Here is a 17,141-nt window from a genome sequence, read left to right as displayed (position 1 = left end):
GCTCTAAGAAGGTATGATCAAAGTTGCTCATAGAAGGTTTTGTATGAAGCAAGATTGAAACTCATGAGATATGCTTTTTTGTTTCTGATATTATTGATTCATGCTTCTGGTTTTCGAATATTAGAAGATGGTTTAGAGATGTTTTATGACTGTCTTCACCTTATGAGATTACGGAAATATATGCATCTTGGATTAGAAGAAATTACCAAGGCAGTTTTTGTTAGTTCGGACTTTTTTTTTTACCGAGACCAATTTATGTTGACATTTATGCATAAAGATTTATAATTCTATGGGAACAAGATTCCCTAAAAAAGAAGATCGGTATTGAGACTATTATGGGTGATTATTCATTGAATTTCAGAAATATGATTACTTAGCTTTAAGCTAAGCCTCTCCATTAACCGAGTTGGTTAAAGAACTCCACTTGGGTTTTTTATTAGTATTTGATTGGAGATTTTTTTAATTGAATTGTCTATTATGGCTGAATAAAAAATGAGTCACAAGAGTGATATACTCAAAATTACTACTATACCCTTTCGAGGGGTATCAAATTTCATGAGCTGGTCCACATCTATTCGTCGGTTTCTTATAACAAAAGACTTCCTTGGTCACCTCACTAACTGTGGACCACCTATTGATGAAGAGGATATTTTTTATAACAACTGGTTAAAAAATTATACTTTAGTTATTAGTTGGCTTATCAACAGCATGGAAGAACATGTCTCTAAAAAACTTATTCATCTTGATACGACTAAACAAATTTGGGAGACATGTGCTAAGTTGTATTCTAGCTCCGACAACTTACACATGCCATATGATATGCTCCAACGAATGCTTACCACTAAACAAGGAGAAAATATCCATGAATATTTGGTTCGCAGACCTTCTTCAAGAATGGAAAATAGCTCATCCTACCTCCAAGGATGTCTCTGTCCAAGACAAATAGAAAGAAGCCTTAATCACTACCATATGCCTTGCAAACATTAAACTGTATCTTGAAGTTGCTAAAAGTCAACTCTTAGCGCTTCTATCATTCCCACTTTTGATGATGTATGTGCCACATTACTCCATATTCCAGACATTTCTTCTTCTACTAATGAAGTATCATCCGCTATGTACTAAGAGAATAGGGGATCATCATTCGACTGCGGCCGAGGCCGTGGTAGAAATTATAGAGGTGGACGAGGAAGACGTGGAAGGAAAGGGTATATTAGAATTAGAACAGATGGCAAGGAATGCACTAGGTGTGGGGGATATGGCCACACTATAGATACGTGTTATGCCAAGGGATGCACCTATTGTGGGAGATATGGCCACACTATAGAGACATGTTATAAAGTCCATGGCAAACCAGAATGGACAAAGATGAATCAAGCCTTAGTAAGTGATACAAAGAAGGACCAGGCTACTACATCGACAGAAAAGAAAACTCTTAAGGATGATGAGTATGATTTATTCCAGAAAATGAAAACACGGATGCGTTATGCTCCAAGTTCCTCCTCAATTTTTGTTGCCACAAAAATCTTCAAGTATGCCATTTGCTTCCTCTTCATCCTAGATAATTGACTCAGGGGCATCTCACAGGTAACAAAAATCTACTACACTCAGTTTCTCCTTGTCTCTCACATAAATGTGTTACCATACCTGACAGTTATCGAACTAAAGTTCTAGGGAAAGGATCCACTTCTGTTACACCATCACTTCTGCTCACAGATATTTTGTTTGTTCCTACTTTTCCCTTTAATATTTTATTTGTTAATCAGCTCACAAAATATTTTACTTGCTCCATCACCTTCTCACCCACTTCTTGTGTGTTTTAGAATCTTATAATGAAGCAGGTGATTGGTGGAGGCTCTGAACAAGGGTGGCTCTACTACCTGGATGTGCCTAAAATAAATATTGTTTCAACCAGTGAAATTGAGACAAGTCTATGACACAATCGGTTGGGACATCCATCCGCACAATCTCTTCATTGTCTTTTTCCTACTCTTAAAGAAAGGACAAAGTTAAATTGTGAAGTTTTTCAACTTAGCAAACACTAAAGGATTACATACTCACCTCATCCAGAACTTAAAAGTATTACTCCTTTTTCATTGATTCATACAGATGTATGGGGACCTTTGAGTGTCTCAAATATTTCTCGAGTCAAGTACTTTACTACATTTATTGATGATTTTACTCGTACCACTTGGTTATTTCTCTTTAAGGAACGTTCTAAAATACCATCCATATTTAAATCGTTTCATGTGATGGTACTCACTCAGTTTGGTCAAAAAATTAAAGTACTTCGGTTTGATAATGCCAAAGAATATACTTCTAGAGACCTTGACTCCTTTTTTCAAGAAAATGGCATTATCCATCAAACATCGTGTGCCTACACTCCTCAAAAAAATGCTGTAGCAGAAAGGAAGAATGGTCATCTTCTTGAGGTAGCTCATAGTTTACTATATACCATGAAAGTTTCATACTTTTATTGGTTGCATGCCATCCTTATTGCATGTTTTCTTATAAATAGTCTACCCTCTTCCGTTCTAGGTAAAAAATCCCCATACTCGTTATTGTTGCCACATGATGATCCTTTTTCATTTCCATTGAAAGTCTTCAGGTGTCAATGTTTTGTTCATATTACCTCTCCACAACATAGTAAACTTGATCCAAAATCTGTTGAGTGTATCTTTTTAGGATACTGTTGCACACAAAAGGCTATGTTTTCTACAATCCCACTCTTCAACGTTTACTTGTATCCAAGGATGTCACTTTTTTTGAAGACTCTCCATACTATTCTGAAAATGCTCCTCCAAGTTTATCTTCAATACCAAATTATCCTCGACCGGTTGTGCCCCGTGCTACAGAAACTGCTCAACCCCCAAACACACTGGTTGACACCACACCTGCTGAGTTTACGAATCCCACCAAGGTAAGTCCATCTTCTCTTGTTGTTTTTGGCCCACAATATGATACCCGTCCCATTGCCTTGTGAAAAAGAAGCCAGAACTTGCACTACTTCTCACCCCATATCTAATTTTGTGTTTCACCATCGTTTATCCCCTTTATGTTGTCAATTTCTTTCATCTATTTCCTCCATATCAGTCCCACAGTCCTATCAGGAGGCTCTCAAAAATCTAGGGTGGAATGTGACAATGGACGAAGAAATGCAGGTGTTACAATGTGGGACCCACCATGAGGACATGGAACACCAAGAAGAGTTCTCACCCAACCTAGCACGAGTTAAGGAGTTAAGAAGCACAAGCTGAAATGAGTTAGAAGACTTGAAGATCAAGTGGGACCCACAAATATCCCACGAATTGCAACCTTATCAAGATAAGCTGGAAGATCATGAGGGACCCACACGGATAAGGCCACGAGCTGGACTCCTCCCTTATATTCACGTGATTGAATAAAGAGTTCTAGTTCAACTCATATTAGTCTTCTAGTAGATTGTTTTGAATAAACTTATCTTAGAGAGTTAGAGTTGGAATGTAATTTGGAGATTGAAAGGCTAATTGTACAAGGACTCTATCTCTTCCTCTACTATAAATAGAGGTGTTGTAATTCAGAATTAATCAAGTTACACATTTCCTTCTTGAGTTAATCTCTCCCTCTCTCTTTGCTTGGCGCATACCTTTTTTTCTCTTTTCTTTTTTCTTCTCTCTACCCGAGAGCTCTTCTTCCCTTTTATTCTTTTTCTTTCTTCTTTCTCTTGCTCAGAATATTGGAAAAGGGATCCTAAATTCAAAATGGCATTAGAACATTAAATTTAGGATCCCTCGTCAAAGGAATGCTCTAAAGAAGTGATGATCAACATCACTCAAAGAAGGCTCTTTTGTGAAGGAAAATCACAAGCCGTGAGATAAGTACTTAAATTTTTTTTTCTTCATGTTACTATTTTTTGAATTTAGAAGATGATTTAAAGATGAGTATGTGAATGATTTCATCTTATTATATTATGGATATGAATGCCTCTCTATCTAGAAGAAGTTATCAAAACAGTTTTGTCGGTTTGGAAATTCTATTAACCGAGACCAGTCCATGATCAGATTGTTGGAATTTTTTTTCGTGGGAACAAGAGTCCCCTAATATAGAAGATTATTATTGAGTCTCTTATAATTGTTATTAGAGAAAAAATCAGAATAATAATTTAGCATCAATGCTAAAATTCCCCATACATAGTTGTTTGAAGAGTACTACTTGGTGTTATTATTAGAATTTTTTGAAGAAGGGTCTATCATGGTTGAAGAGAATATGAATATCAAAAGTGATATACTGAGAATTACCATCAGACCCTTACGTGGGGTATCAAATTTTATGCATTGGTCCACATCAGTTCGGAGGTTTCTTATAACAAAAGACCTACTTGGTCACCTCACCATCCGAGGACCACCTATTGATGATGATGATATTTTTTATATCAAATGGTTAAAAATGATACTTTGGTGATTACTTGGCTAATCAATAGCATGGAAGAACATGTCTCCAACAATGTCATTCATCTTGACACTGCTAAACAAATTTGGGAGACATGTGCTAAACTGTATTGTTGCTCGGATACTCTACATAGGCCATATGACATTCTCCAAAGAATGTTGAATACTAAACAAGGAGAAAATATCCATGAGTACTTGGCCCGTTTTAGAGGCTTTCTTCAAGAGTGGAAGTTAGCTCAGCCTTCAACCATAGATATTTCTATCCAAGACAAGCGAAAGGTAGCCTTAATTACTGCTATTTGCCTTGCAAATGTTAAACCCCATCTTGATATTGCCAAGAGTCAACTTCTGAGTGCTTCTGTTGTCCCCAAGTTTGATGATGTATGTGCAATAGTACTTCATATTCCAGACACTTCTTCCTCCACTACTAAAGTATCATCCGTTATGTATTTCGATCATAGAGAATCATCATCTGACTGCGGCCGAGGCCGAGGCAGAGGTTATAAAGGTGGCAGAGGAAGAGGTGGAAGGACTGGTGCTAGCAGAGCATATGGGAAAGAATGTACTCATTGTAAGAAATTTGGCCAAACTATATATCAATGTTATTACAAGGATTCCAAGGCATGCAGTTACTATGGACAATACGGCCATTATAAAGAAATATGTTATAAAGCCAATGGATAGTTAGAATTGACAAGGGCTACTCAAGCCTTTGTAAGTGATACAAAAGAAGAAGAACCCACAAAATCAGCAGCACAGAAATTTTTTACTGATGAAGAGTATGAGCTATTTCAGAAAATGAAGACAATGTTGGGTTCTTCTCCTAGTTCCTCCGCAACTACTGTTGCGACTACCGCTTTAGGTATGCTATCTGCCTCATCTTCATCCTGGATAATTGACTCAGAAGCCTCCGAGCATTTTACAGGTAACAAAAATTTATTACATTCTCTATCTCCGAGTCTTTCACACAAGTTTGTTACCATAACTATCTGTTCTAAAACCAAAGTTCAAGGGAAAGGTTCCACTTCTGTCACACCATCACTACCGCTCACTGATATTCTTTTCATTCCTACTTTCCTTTTGAATCTATTATCTGTTAGTCAGCTGACAAAATATTTTAATTGTTCTGTTACCTTCTCACCCACTTCATGTGTCTTTTAGGATCTTATAACGAAGCAAGTGATTGGTGGAGGCCGTGAACAAGGGGGACTTTACTACTTGGACATGCCAAAAATGAATATGGTTGCCACTACTGAAAATGAGACACGGTTATGGCACAATCGGTTGGGACATTCGTCTACACAATCTCTTCATTATATGTTTCCTTCTTTTAAAGTAAGGTCAAAATTTCATTGTGAGGTTTGTCAATTGAGTAAACATCAAAGGAGTACATACTCTCCTCGTCATGAAGTCAAAAGTGTTACTCCATTTTCTTTAATTCATACTGATGTTTGGGGACCCTTGAATGTTTCTAACATTTCTCAAGCAAAATATTTTATTACATTTATTGATGATTTCTCAAGCAAAATATTTTATTACATTTTCTTATCAATTAAGAAGAGTCTTGATGGACTTGCAGTTGTCATTTCGTTAGGTAACATTCAAATCTCTCAAACTTGTGAATTGTATAATGAAGTAATAAATATTCCAAATTTTAATAAAGGTGCCAAGAAGAATATGTATGATTTTTCTTTTAAAGTTCTACTAGTGCAACTGCTTTTATAGGTTGTCCTCCTAAAAATCGAGCATTATGGTTAATATAAAAATATATAACTAATTGTCTTCAAAGAATTTTGGGTACTTCAGAAATTTACTAAAGGATATGTTTTTATTTTTTAATTTTATTTTAATTTTATTTTTTTGTTTAGTTTTTTATTTTTATTTTAAAATGATAAATGTCTTATTTTTATGTGTTTTGAGAATTAATTAGGAGAATTTCTTGAAAAATGAAGCATATTCTCATGTTTTTACCATCTTATAAATGAAAAACAGTAATACATGCTATTTTAATTTTTCATTTTTCATTTTAATTTTTAATTTTTTAAATTTTTTATTTTCGGTGATGGCGACTTACTCTTATGTACAAAATTAATCAAGAAAATTTCTAGGAAAATAAATCATATTCTCTGGTTTTCCATCGTTTTTTATAAACGAAAAAAATTCATACACTAAAACTTCTTCCAAGTAATATGACTTTATTTCTTATCACATTATTTTTATTATAAATGAAGTTACAAATATCCATTATATAATTTTATTTTAGTGGAGTCTGACTAAAAATAACTTAACTCTTTTTTGTAATTGGCTAGGATTTTAAATAATAATATTTACTACTATAATTTTTAAAATATTTTAATTATTATACATTGAAAAGAAAATAATATCTTCAAATTTTTCAAATTCATTAACATATTAAAATATAATATACTTATTTATAAAATTTATAAATAAAAATATATAGATAATATTGTTTTAATTGATAAATAACTTATATCGATAATATTTTAATGCTTGTAAATATTTTTAGCCCTTAAGTTTGTATATAATTTTAATCAGTAAACTTCTTTATAATATTTTCTAGAGAAATCACATACCATGTTCTAACCCTAAGGGCCTATTTGGAATCACATAAAAGAAAAAAAAGAGGGAGAGAGTCATTTTCTGTGGTTTGGTAGCAGATAATCATTGAAAGAAAAGAAAATAAGATGAAAAATCACATTCTCTCATAATTAATATATTTTCTCTCAAAAAATAATGAAATGTGGAGAGAAAAAATAAAGAAAATTTTGTCGGGCTAATTTTGAAATCTCAGACTTTTGTCTTCAATCGACGATTCGTCTATGAGTTCTTAGCCTGGAATGAAATTGTAATTTATTTCGTCTAAGTGTCTATGGAGGCATCAATTACATGACTACACATGTGATCTTTTGAATATTATGTTAGTGGTATTACTTAATTGCAGAGTGCATAATTTTGGGCTGTTTTGACACATACCCACCGTTACCAATGCACTTTATTCGTCAAATTTGTCACTTGATGGTTCGATTAAGTGTTCTATGAATGGGTTATCTTTACTTTACCTAACTTGATCCTGCATGTCAGGAAATTTTAGCCAAATTGAATCTCGTGGCTTGAAATAAATTTCCCATCAAAGATAGCCGTGGGTGTTTGCTCATCACAAAAGCATCAATTAGTGTAAATAGTACCTGTCCTATAAACTTTACAGCTTTTTAAACTTCTACTCATTTGCAAACGGTTACAATTTTGTTCTAAACTACCACTAATTGCATGGTCTTACCCACTAAAATTGTTAAAATCATCATGATTGCCGAGGGCTATTATTTTTTTACACCTACCTGAATATGATTCTCTTCTTTACTTTTTTTACACCTAATGTGAACAGGCCTCTACTACACGAAGCCAACTTGGTATTTTAGAACATCTTACAGTTTTTACATTGTTAACACTTTTACTTCTATTTTTCTTTAGTTACTCAAAACATAGACAGTGGTATTTTAGAATTATATTTGCCCCAAATGTTTTATGCACTACCTGAAATGTTAGTTTTTTTAGGAATAATCAGTGTATCAAAGAACATGAAACAACTTCTATTTTTCTTATTCATTTGCTAAAGGATGAATAATAGAGATAATAAGAATGTAAAAAGAAAGGTTTTGCAGTTTATGGACTCGTGAGTGTGGCATAAGGTGAATGTCATGCAATAATATGGTATTATAATTTTTTTGTTGACAAACCAATCCTGTAAGGAAGTACTAGTGGTAACATAGCACTAAAATCTTGGAGGAAAGTACTAGTGGTAAAAAGCACTAATATCTTTGAGGGAAGTACTAATGGTAAAATAGTGCTAATATCTTGGAGGGAAGTACTTAGTGGTAGAAGAGCAATAATGGAGCGGCTTACTTGTTTAAACACCACAGACCGTCGAGACCAACTACGCATATAGGTTGATGCATTGGGAAAATTTGCTAACATCTTAAGGGAAACAGGTCGTCTTAAAGATAGTGTGTAGATTACAGTAGAAGAGCAAGTGGCAAAGTTCCCCTATATAGTTGTTCATAATTGGAAGAGCCTTCCAATAAATGGATTAGAAATGTCCCCAGAAATAAAAAAACAACAATAAGTTTTGGCCATATTTTAAGGATTATGTAGGAGTTTTTGTATTACAAAAAGGCATGCCCATACACATTTAGTTTTTTTTTTAATGTATTAACTAATCTTTGTATACTAATTTTATTTAGTAAATTGTTAAATGTGTTGGCCTATCCAGATACAAAATAATATTGATACAAACCTGTTTTCAACTATGATGACTTTTGCATTTCCTCTTTTGGAAAGATCATGTAATCGGGTCTAGTAGTACTACCACCAAGAGGCAACAATTCCCAAAACTTTTATTTCATATGTACCTAGTAAGGTGAAATATAAAAAAACAGTGAGCTTTTACGGGCATAGATGAAGATCTGAAATCAATCAAGGAGAGTCTTGAAATATTTAAACCTCTCAAGCACGTGAGTTGTATAATTAAGTGATGAAAGCATATGACTTTCTTGTTGACAATTCTACTAGACTAGTTGCTTTTATGGGATGTCATCCCGAAGATTGTAGTTGATAATGAAAATGGATAATTAATTGACTTACTTTAGAAATTAAGTGTTTTAGACAATTTTGAGTACTTTAAAAATTAACTTACTTTATGATGAAATGGTATGATTAAAGAATTAATGTTTAAGATTGATTTTTTATTGAATAAATATATTTTATTAACAGATGTTGTCCCTATAAATGTGATGAACTATTTTGGAAATATCTAATTGTTACATCTCTTCTTATTACAGAGGTTATACCAATAAATGTTTTTTTTTTTTTTTATTGCATAGATGTCTTATTGTCTTTTTGTACTCTGAGAATTAATTAGAAGGGGTTCTTGAAAAAGAAAATATACTTGTGGACTTTTTCCATCATTTTGTTATAAATGAAAAATAAAGTTATCCATGCATTGGAACCGCTTGGAAAAGAGAATTCACTCTCATCTCTTATTACGTTTTTTGTAGATAGAAAATATCTCTATATTATTCAATTTTAGTGTATATATTTAGTGGTTAAAGATAGAAGGAGAATTTTTTTAATATTTAATATTTTATTTTATTTGATAAAATTTGATAGGTAGGTAAGGGTAGGCATCAAGTTGGATTTTATGGAAAAGCCCACCTGACCCGACCCAAAAACCCTAGTTCAAGTTTCTGGTGCATAGATTTCGGATTAATAACAGGTTTCTCCAAACTTGACCCAAACCCAACCTCGTTTTATTGACGAAACACATATAAATAGGGACAAGACGGGTTTACAGGGAAGGATATGAATAGGTTGGGTTTATGAAAGATGGATGGAGTTTAATCTTGTTTATAGGAATGGAGGGGGCGGACTTTTAGCCTTAATTATAGGATTGGAGGGGGAGTGATCGGGTTGGAGTGAGATATGTCATTTTAGTTTTTTTTTTTTTTTTGGTTCGGTTTTGGGTCAAATATCGAGGTCAAAATGGATTTTAGGACCTAAGGTAGACAAACCATTCCGGAGGTTGAGAATAGATTCAGACTTTTTTGCTATTGTTATGTTCATTAATTACTTTTTTATGTTCACTAATAATAAAATATGTTTAAAAAATACTGAAATAAAAATTTATTTCCGAGAATGCCATTAAATATTTTTTTTTATTTCAGTATTTTCAACATATTCGTAATAATAATTTTCTCTACATTTAAAGAATATTTTCATTATTGTAATATAAAAAAGAGAAAAGAAATCTCAAATCAAATTCATATAAATATTAAATAATAATAATAATAATAATTTCTTCTCTTTTTTTTTCTCCACTGAAAGTCTCAAATTCATATATGAGAGAGCAATCATGGACGAGAAGCTAAGCTGAAAGAACGAACGATAAAGAAATCTATCAAGGACGAAAAGCTATTCAATGGTTGAAAAGACTGAACGATAAAGAGATTCCTCCGCCAACACATCGTTCATAGAGTTGATTCAAAAAAAGACGGAAATGAAGTAACAGAGAGAGCTTAAAGGCAAAATCCAGTAGGTGTTTGCGATACTATGAAACAGTCATCTTTCATTATCTCAAACCCAACAGCTAATACAACAAGCTACATCACACCTAACACTTACTGGAGCATGAACACAAGTGCAAAGCAGACACAATTGGTCCATGCCGCTTATTATGAAAGATCAGACTCCCATCTTTTACACTAAGGACAAGAAACCACAGACAACAGCGGGTCACCTCAAGTCCCTCTCACTTGCAGTTACATGGGTCGCAGGTGCAGTTGTCACCGCACTTGCAACCGTTCTCAAAGGCAATGCCCATCTCGGAACCCTCAGCGAAGTGCAGCTTCTGAGGTGCAACCCCCATAATCGCGGTTTCAGTGGTGGTGGTGGTTTCTGCCAGCCCTGGGTACATCTTGCATCTGCCACAAGTAAATATTAATAAATTTTATCATATTTTGGAACAAGAGAGAAAAAAGAACCTGGGAGAATACTTCGAAGATATGTACAATTTTTCTCTAACCACCGCAAAAGTAAAAGCTGCTATTATGAAACCCTAATGATAAAAAAAAAAAAAAAAAAAAAAAAAAAGGACTGTGGTGAAGATCGACTCCGGCAATCGACAGAACACAGAAAGGAACGACAGTAGCATCCGTTATAAGTCAAAAATAAAAATGATATTGAAAAAGGCGTTCAAACAGCGAGACACAGACGCCAAACGTTAAAACCTATTCCACGAAGGGAAGCGTTAAAAGGCAGACCCAGGATAGAGATTAAAAGAAAGGCCTTAAAATAGTAAAAGCGATTCAGAACCCACGATCTCCACAAAGTGATCGAGATCCTGAAAACCGCGCAAAAATTAGTCGGTACAACCGCACGCAGACTAAATCAGACTCAAAACCCAAACCAAGCATCGATCACCATGATCAATCAAGTAAGTCGAGTCCTCCAACATCTCAAAATCAAGAAACTACAGAAAAACCACGCATAAGGGATAAATATTCACATCACACCAAACAAGTTCCTATTCCCACAGTCGCACACCATTTCTTCCAGGGCAAATCAACACCATGAAAATGAAAAATAGAAACAACTTCAATCTAAAACACAGCGAAAAGGTCATGAAACCAAAGGAACCATACCCTCCGCATCCGCTGCCGCAGTTGCAGGCAGTTCCACATCCGCAGTTTCCACCACAGCAAGACATTTTGCTTCTTTTAGGAACGAAAATTCACAAGCTCTAAAGAGAGAAAACGGAGACAGCTAATTCTCAACACTGAACTGGTACGAGTTAGACTCAGTACCCTGGATTCCAATTTATAGAGTTATAGAAGAGAGAGAAGGGGCAGATCCACCGTCCACGTGTCACAATGATTGTCCACTAAAAGTACCCGCCAATCGGTCCAACTTTGCGCTGGCCCCTTGGCCCGACACGTCGCTTTCAGCTTTTCCCCCACCTCCGGTTTAACTCCTTTCTATCCGTATCCTCGGTAAAATCGCTTACACGGTCAAGCATTTTATTTTAATTTTACTTATTTTTCAACCTTGAAAAGTACATTTACTCTTACACCTGAATCTCGACATCGTTTTCTATAGAGTCCAAAATGAAGAAACTAAGAAAGACGTCATTCGGAGTGAGACGGGAAACTGCATTCCTGTAAATAAATAAATAAATTACTAAAGAACTTCCCACCCACCCTTCAACCAAGTTTCCTGCACAACCACGTCTACGCTTCGTCTCTCTATGTTTCGAGAAGAAAGGCCAATAATTTAACTTCGTTTAGCGAAAGTTATGGAAGAAACCAAGAGCCTCCGGTATTTTTGAGAGAATACTTCCAATGGAATGAACCTATTTGCTTATGTTAGTTTTATATATATTTTTTTTGTTATGATAAATCGGTCTTATCCATGGGAGGATTATTCGAGAGAATGAAGCAAATTATTATATTAGTGCGCTCCAGAGTTGTCAAGAGATTTTCTTCTTTGATTAGTATGATCATTGATTATTTTAATATTTATATCTCCCTCTAAAAAACTCAGATCGAGAATTGGTTTAATAGATAAGAAAATAAAGTTATAGATATATAATTTAGTCTATCATTATCTATATAAAGTCTCATTCTTAATAGCATAAAATGACTCAAAATTTGAACCTTTATGCTGTTGTTCAAACCTCACTTGTAGTATGACCTTTGCTGCTTCAAATAACGATTTTTATTTGTAGAAAACTCTGGTTTCCAAAAAAATTTTTTAGTTGGAAAGTAGACTTGAATACTTTCTGTCAATATATACTTTACAATATTAAAAGTTTAGTATGAAGGTGAGAACACATGAAAACAATGGGTATAAGGACAAGAATTAAAGAAAAAAGGTTAGAAAACAAACCTAAACTACTAGAGATATAAATAAAAAAATGATCACATTATCTTTGTGGGTTGAATAAGTCAACTCATAGAACCCGCCTTGATACCTTGAATTTATGAAAAAGTGAAAATTTTCATGGACTTGATATAATTTGAATATAATGAGTCTCTATTTATAATAGATGAAGATGGTACAATCCAATAACAATTAAATTATCTTTGAAAGTTAAGCACTAAAAGATAAGTTTTAAACAACTAAAACATAAATAGAAGACTAACATAACTAATACACTTTTAAATGAGACTCTTTTGTGAGTCTTCCTCCTGTGAGACTCATATAAGAATCTGCCATATTAATTCCGACTCTGTGAGACTTCTTATTGTGAGAGTCACGTAAAACTCTTTCATACTTACTCTTCTACACTCTTCTTATTCTCCTCTTCTCTCTTCTTCTTTTCTTCTTCTAATTGAATTCTCTACATGCTAAGGCTCTAGAATTTAACATGGTATCGGAGTAGAGGTTCTAGGGCCTTTTTTTTTTCTTCTCAAATTTCGATCTTTTTGAAGACATGAGAAGATATATTGAAGCTGCAATGGGAGAAGCATTCAAGTAGTAGTGGTTGCTCAAACCAAAAGACAAAGGGCTAACATCTTCCTCTCTTAAGATAAATTCCAAAGTTTATTTTTTATATGTCAAATTGTCTTTTTTCATCCTCCTCCATGCAAGACTAAATCACCCATGCCTGTGGAACAACCTATTCATGCAAATTCACTTTCCCCTCATTCCCATGGGTTCATTGGATTGCCAAACAAAAATCTAAAACTCATCTTAAGTTTCCAGCTTTAGCTTTGAGTCTTGTGTTTTCTAGTGATATTTCCTAAAATTGAAACCCTAATTTAGGATTTGAAGGTGTAATTTTTCATAAATCCTATTGTGTGAGAAATAAAAGTTATATATAGTAAGTTGCTTGTCAATTATTGAATTTGAGTTGATTTGTATCAATTTCAGTCCATTTCATGAAGTTTTTTTTTGTTTCTAACAGCCATTAGAAACATTCAAGAGGGCTATTTCTAGTCCTTTTTTTGTTGAATTTTGAGTCGTTTACTGAAAAATTGAATGGGTTCCTCTTAAACCACCTAGCAATTTGTTTGTCATAAGGCTGTTTTTTTCTCATTGTCATTCAATGTACTTCTTGAATTCTGTAGTTTCAAATTTAAAGTCAAAGTATGGCTGAGAATTCCTTTTCTTTCCATGAATTTAGGAGAATTGATTTTTTTTAAATCACCACCATGCCATTTAAGAGTGTTCCAAATTATTTTGCTTTGTCTCAATCAATGAAGAAGTTTCTTATACCTCAAGACCTAGTTGATGTTCTAACAAAATCTTCTCCTTCCACTAATGAGGAAGATGATAGCTATAAGAGGTGGCTAAAAAAAGATATATTGGAAATCAATTAGATGACTAACAATGTGGAAAGTCTATAATAAATAATGTTGTACACCTAGAAACTGCCAAGGTCATATGAGAAATTTGTTTCAAATTGTACTCTAGTTTTGATAATTTGTAAAGACTTTATGATATCTTTGAGGATATGTATAATAAAAAATAGGAAGACAATCTTAATGAGTACTTTGCACGTTTAAGGGGATTCTTATAAAAATGGAAGATAGCCCAACCATACTCTACAAATATTGTAGTTATGAAAAGACAAAGAGCAAAGTTGGTTGGAGTTATTTTTCAGAAAATTTATAGTTATACCTTGATGTAACCAAAACTCAACTAAGTACAATAGCCAAACCATCATTTGATGATATTTGTGCAAATTGCTCCAGATACCAGCAAGCTAAAATAAAATCAGAAGTGAGCGAGACATGAATGAACCATGATCACTCAAGAAAGATGTTATGGACTCCATAGCATCCAGAGTAATAAACAGACGTAGGAATTAATTTATGTAATTTCCATTTTTTGTTAGGATGGTTTATTTATAATTTTCGTAAACTTTGTGCTCTCAGTTTGGGGCTTGCTTGTATGCATCCCTAATCCTTTTTATGAAGGAGGACAGGCTGAGAATGGGAATTAAGCATTGAATAAAAAATAGTGTAGACGGTCGGATTTTCCCTCTCTGAGGTCCAAGGTTGAGCCTCCTTCAAGGCTTGTTCCATCCCAAGCAATTGGGCGTTCGAAGCATAAGAAATTCTTCTCATCGTCAATAGAAAACTGTTATGGTCCCGACAAACCTGGAAGAAAGAGAGAACGAACGCAGGGTAACGAGATCCATGGCAAGGGAACCTAACATCGTGGTATCAAACAGGACCACCCTTGGCGATTCCTCTTCCCCTGAAGATTTGCGTCATTTCGTTGAGGAGAATCAAAATCGAATTGATGGCCTTCAATCTGCAGTGTTTGTCATCAATGATACTCTTCAACAATTACTTCGGCGAGTGGATGAAGGTTTTGCTCGCGTTGCTACACCGCCTGGCAGTTCATCACTACTTGCCGAGCCCCAACCTCCCCACCCGCCCCCATCTCCACCACATCTGCGCCAACCACATCCTGCAGCCATGGGAACCCACACACCAGGCCACACAATGGTGCCCAGGTATACCAAGTTAGATTTTCCTACATATGACGGGTCTACGGATCCTTTGATATGGTTACACAGATGTGACCAGTTCTTTTATAATCAAAGAATTCATGCTGATGATCGGGTACCCTTAGCTGCCTTCCATATGCTTGATGAAGTGCTCCTCTGGTATCACCAATTTAATTCAGAGCATCAAATTCATGATTGGAATTTATTTAAATATTATTGCATGTTGAGGTTTGGCCCTCCTGCACGTAGCAACCCTTAGGGGGATCTGGTCAATTTAAAACAGACAAGGACCATTGCGATGTATCATAAGCAATTTCAGGAACACGTGGCACGTGCCAGTTGGTTTGTGCGCCCTACACAATATGTCAATTTATTCACTGCCGGCTTAGTGGAGGCCTTACGCCTAGAAGTAGAACTACATGACCCTCAAGACCTGGCCCATGCTATGAACCTTGCCCAGACTATAGATACAAAATAACGTATCCTAAAGGAGTCTCTGGGCCGATGACCTCCTTAGCTAAGCAGGGTGCCCACTAGTGCCCCCACATCATATGCAGCATCTCCACGCCAAGTGCCAAACATAGCACCACGTGCTGACACTTCTACTACCACTCCACCAGCACAATACATCCGTTGCATGTCTAGATCAGAGATGGAACAAAGGCGAGCCAAGGGCTTTTGTTACAATTGTGATGAGCAATACGTCCAAGGCCACCAATGCAAACATTTATTCTGGTTGGAGGTACTAGATGATTCAGAGGAGGATCCCCAGTTGGAAGAGAGTGCATAAATAGAGCCGGAAGAACCAACCATTTCCCCCCATGCAATGACAGGCATGCACAGTTCCAACACTATGCAGGTCAATGCCAGCTTACAACATCTCCAGTTACTGGCATTAGTCAATTTGGGCAGTACCCACAATTTCATTAGCCAGCTAGCAACTCAACAACTTGGGTTGACGATTCAAACTAACATCGGCATTTCATTATCCGTTGCCAATGGGGAAAAAAATTCAAGTGCTGGAATTTCTTACTCCATTGCATTTCGCATTGAAGGACACTCCTCTGCAGCAGATTTCCTTGTCATTCTACTTGCTGGGTTTGACTTGGTATTGGGCATTAAATGGCTCCAGACGTTGGGACCAATCCTATGGGATTTCAAGGCACTCATTATGACTTTTACAACCCAACAACAACCCATCACTCTTCATGGCACTCATGCTACAACGCCATGCACTCTTCAGGAAATTCAAGTCATGGACGCAGATCATTGTAAGTTAAATTCCCTACTTACAGAATTTGGTGAATTATTTCAGGAGCCTACTGCACTCCCCCCTATTAGTGATTGTGATCACCGTATCCGATTGAAGTTGGGCACTAAACTTGTGGTGGTACGCCCTTACCGTTACCCCCATTTACAAAAAAATGAAATCGAGCGCCAATGCCAGACTATGGTCACCCAAGGAATTATCTAGCCCAACAGGTCTCCTTTTTCATCACCAGTGTTACTCGTCAAGAAACATGACAAATCATGGCGCCTTTGTGTTGACTACAGGGAGCTCAATGCTCATACCATCAAAGATAAATTTCCAATTCCCGTGGTGGATGAACTTTTATATGAATTGCACGGCGCCAACTTATTCACAAAGCTGGATTTGAAATCAGGGTATCACCAAATTAGAGTGC

General features: G+C 35.4%; 1 protein-coding gene across 1 annotated transcript; it reads right to left on the bottom strand.

Moving 5' to 3' along the window:
• Nucleotides 1-10,536: 10,536 nt before the first annotated feature.
• On the bottom strand, nt 10,537-11,782 carry LOC137966462 (metallothionein-like protein 2A). The gene is made up of 2 exons (XM_068813082.1): nt 11,639-11,782; nt 10,537-10,918 (listed from the first exon to the last, which is right to left on the bottom strand). The coding sequence occupies exons 1-2, from the start codon at nt 11,701-11,703 to the stop codon at nt 10,747-10,749; spliced, it is 237 nt and encodes a 78-aa protein (XP_068669183.1). The 5' UTR covers nt 11,704-11,782; the 3' UTR covers nt 10,537-10,746.
• Nucleotides 11,783-17,141: the final 5,359 nt, after the last annotated feature.

Source organism: Aristolochia californica, unplaced genomic scaffold, assembly GCF_029961685.1.
Source record: "Aristolochia californica isolate CCGP_79_NKW_82.1479 unplaced genomic scaffold, dmAriCali1.0.hap1 SCAF_5, whole genome shotgun sequence".
Classification (NCBI taxonomy): domain Eukaryota; kingdom Viridiplantae; phylum Streptophyta; class Magnoliopsida; order Piperales; family Aristolochiaceae; genus Aristolochia; species Aristolochia californica.
The sequence above is the reverse complement of the archived record's forward strand: the minus strand, read 5'-3'. Positions and strand labels throughout refer to the sequence as shown.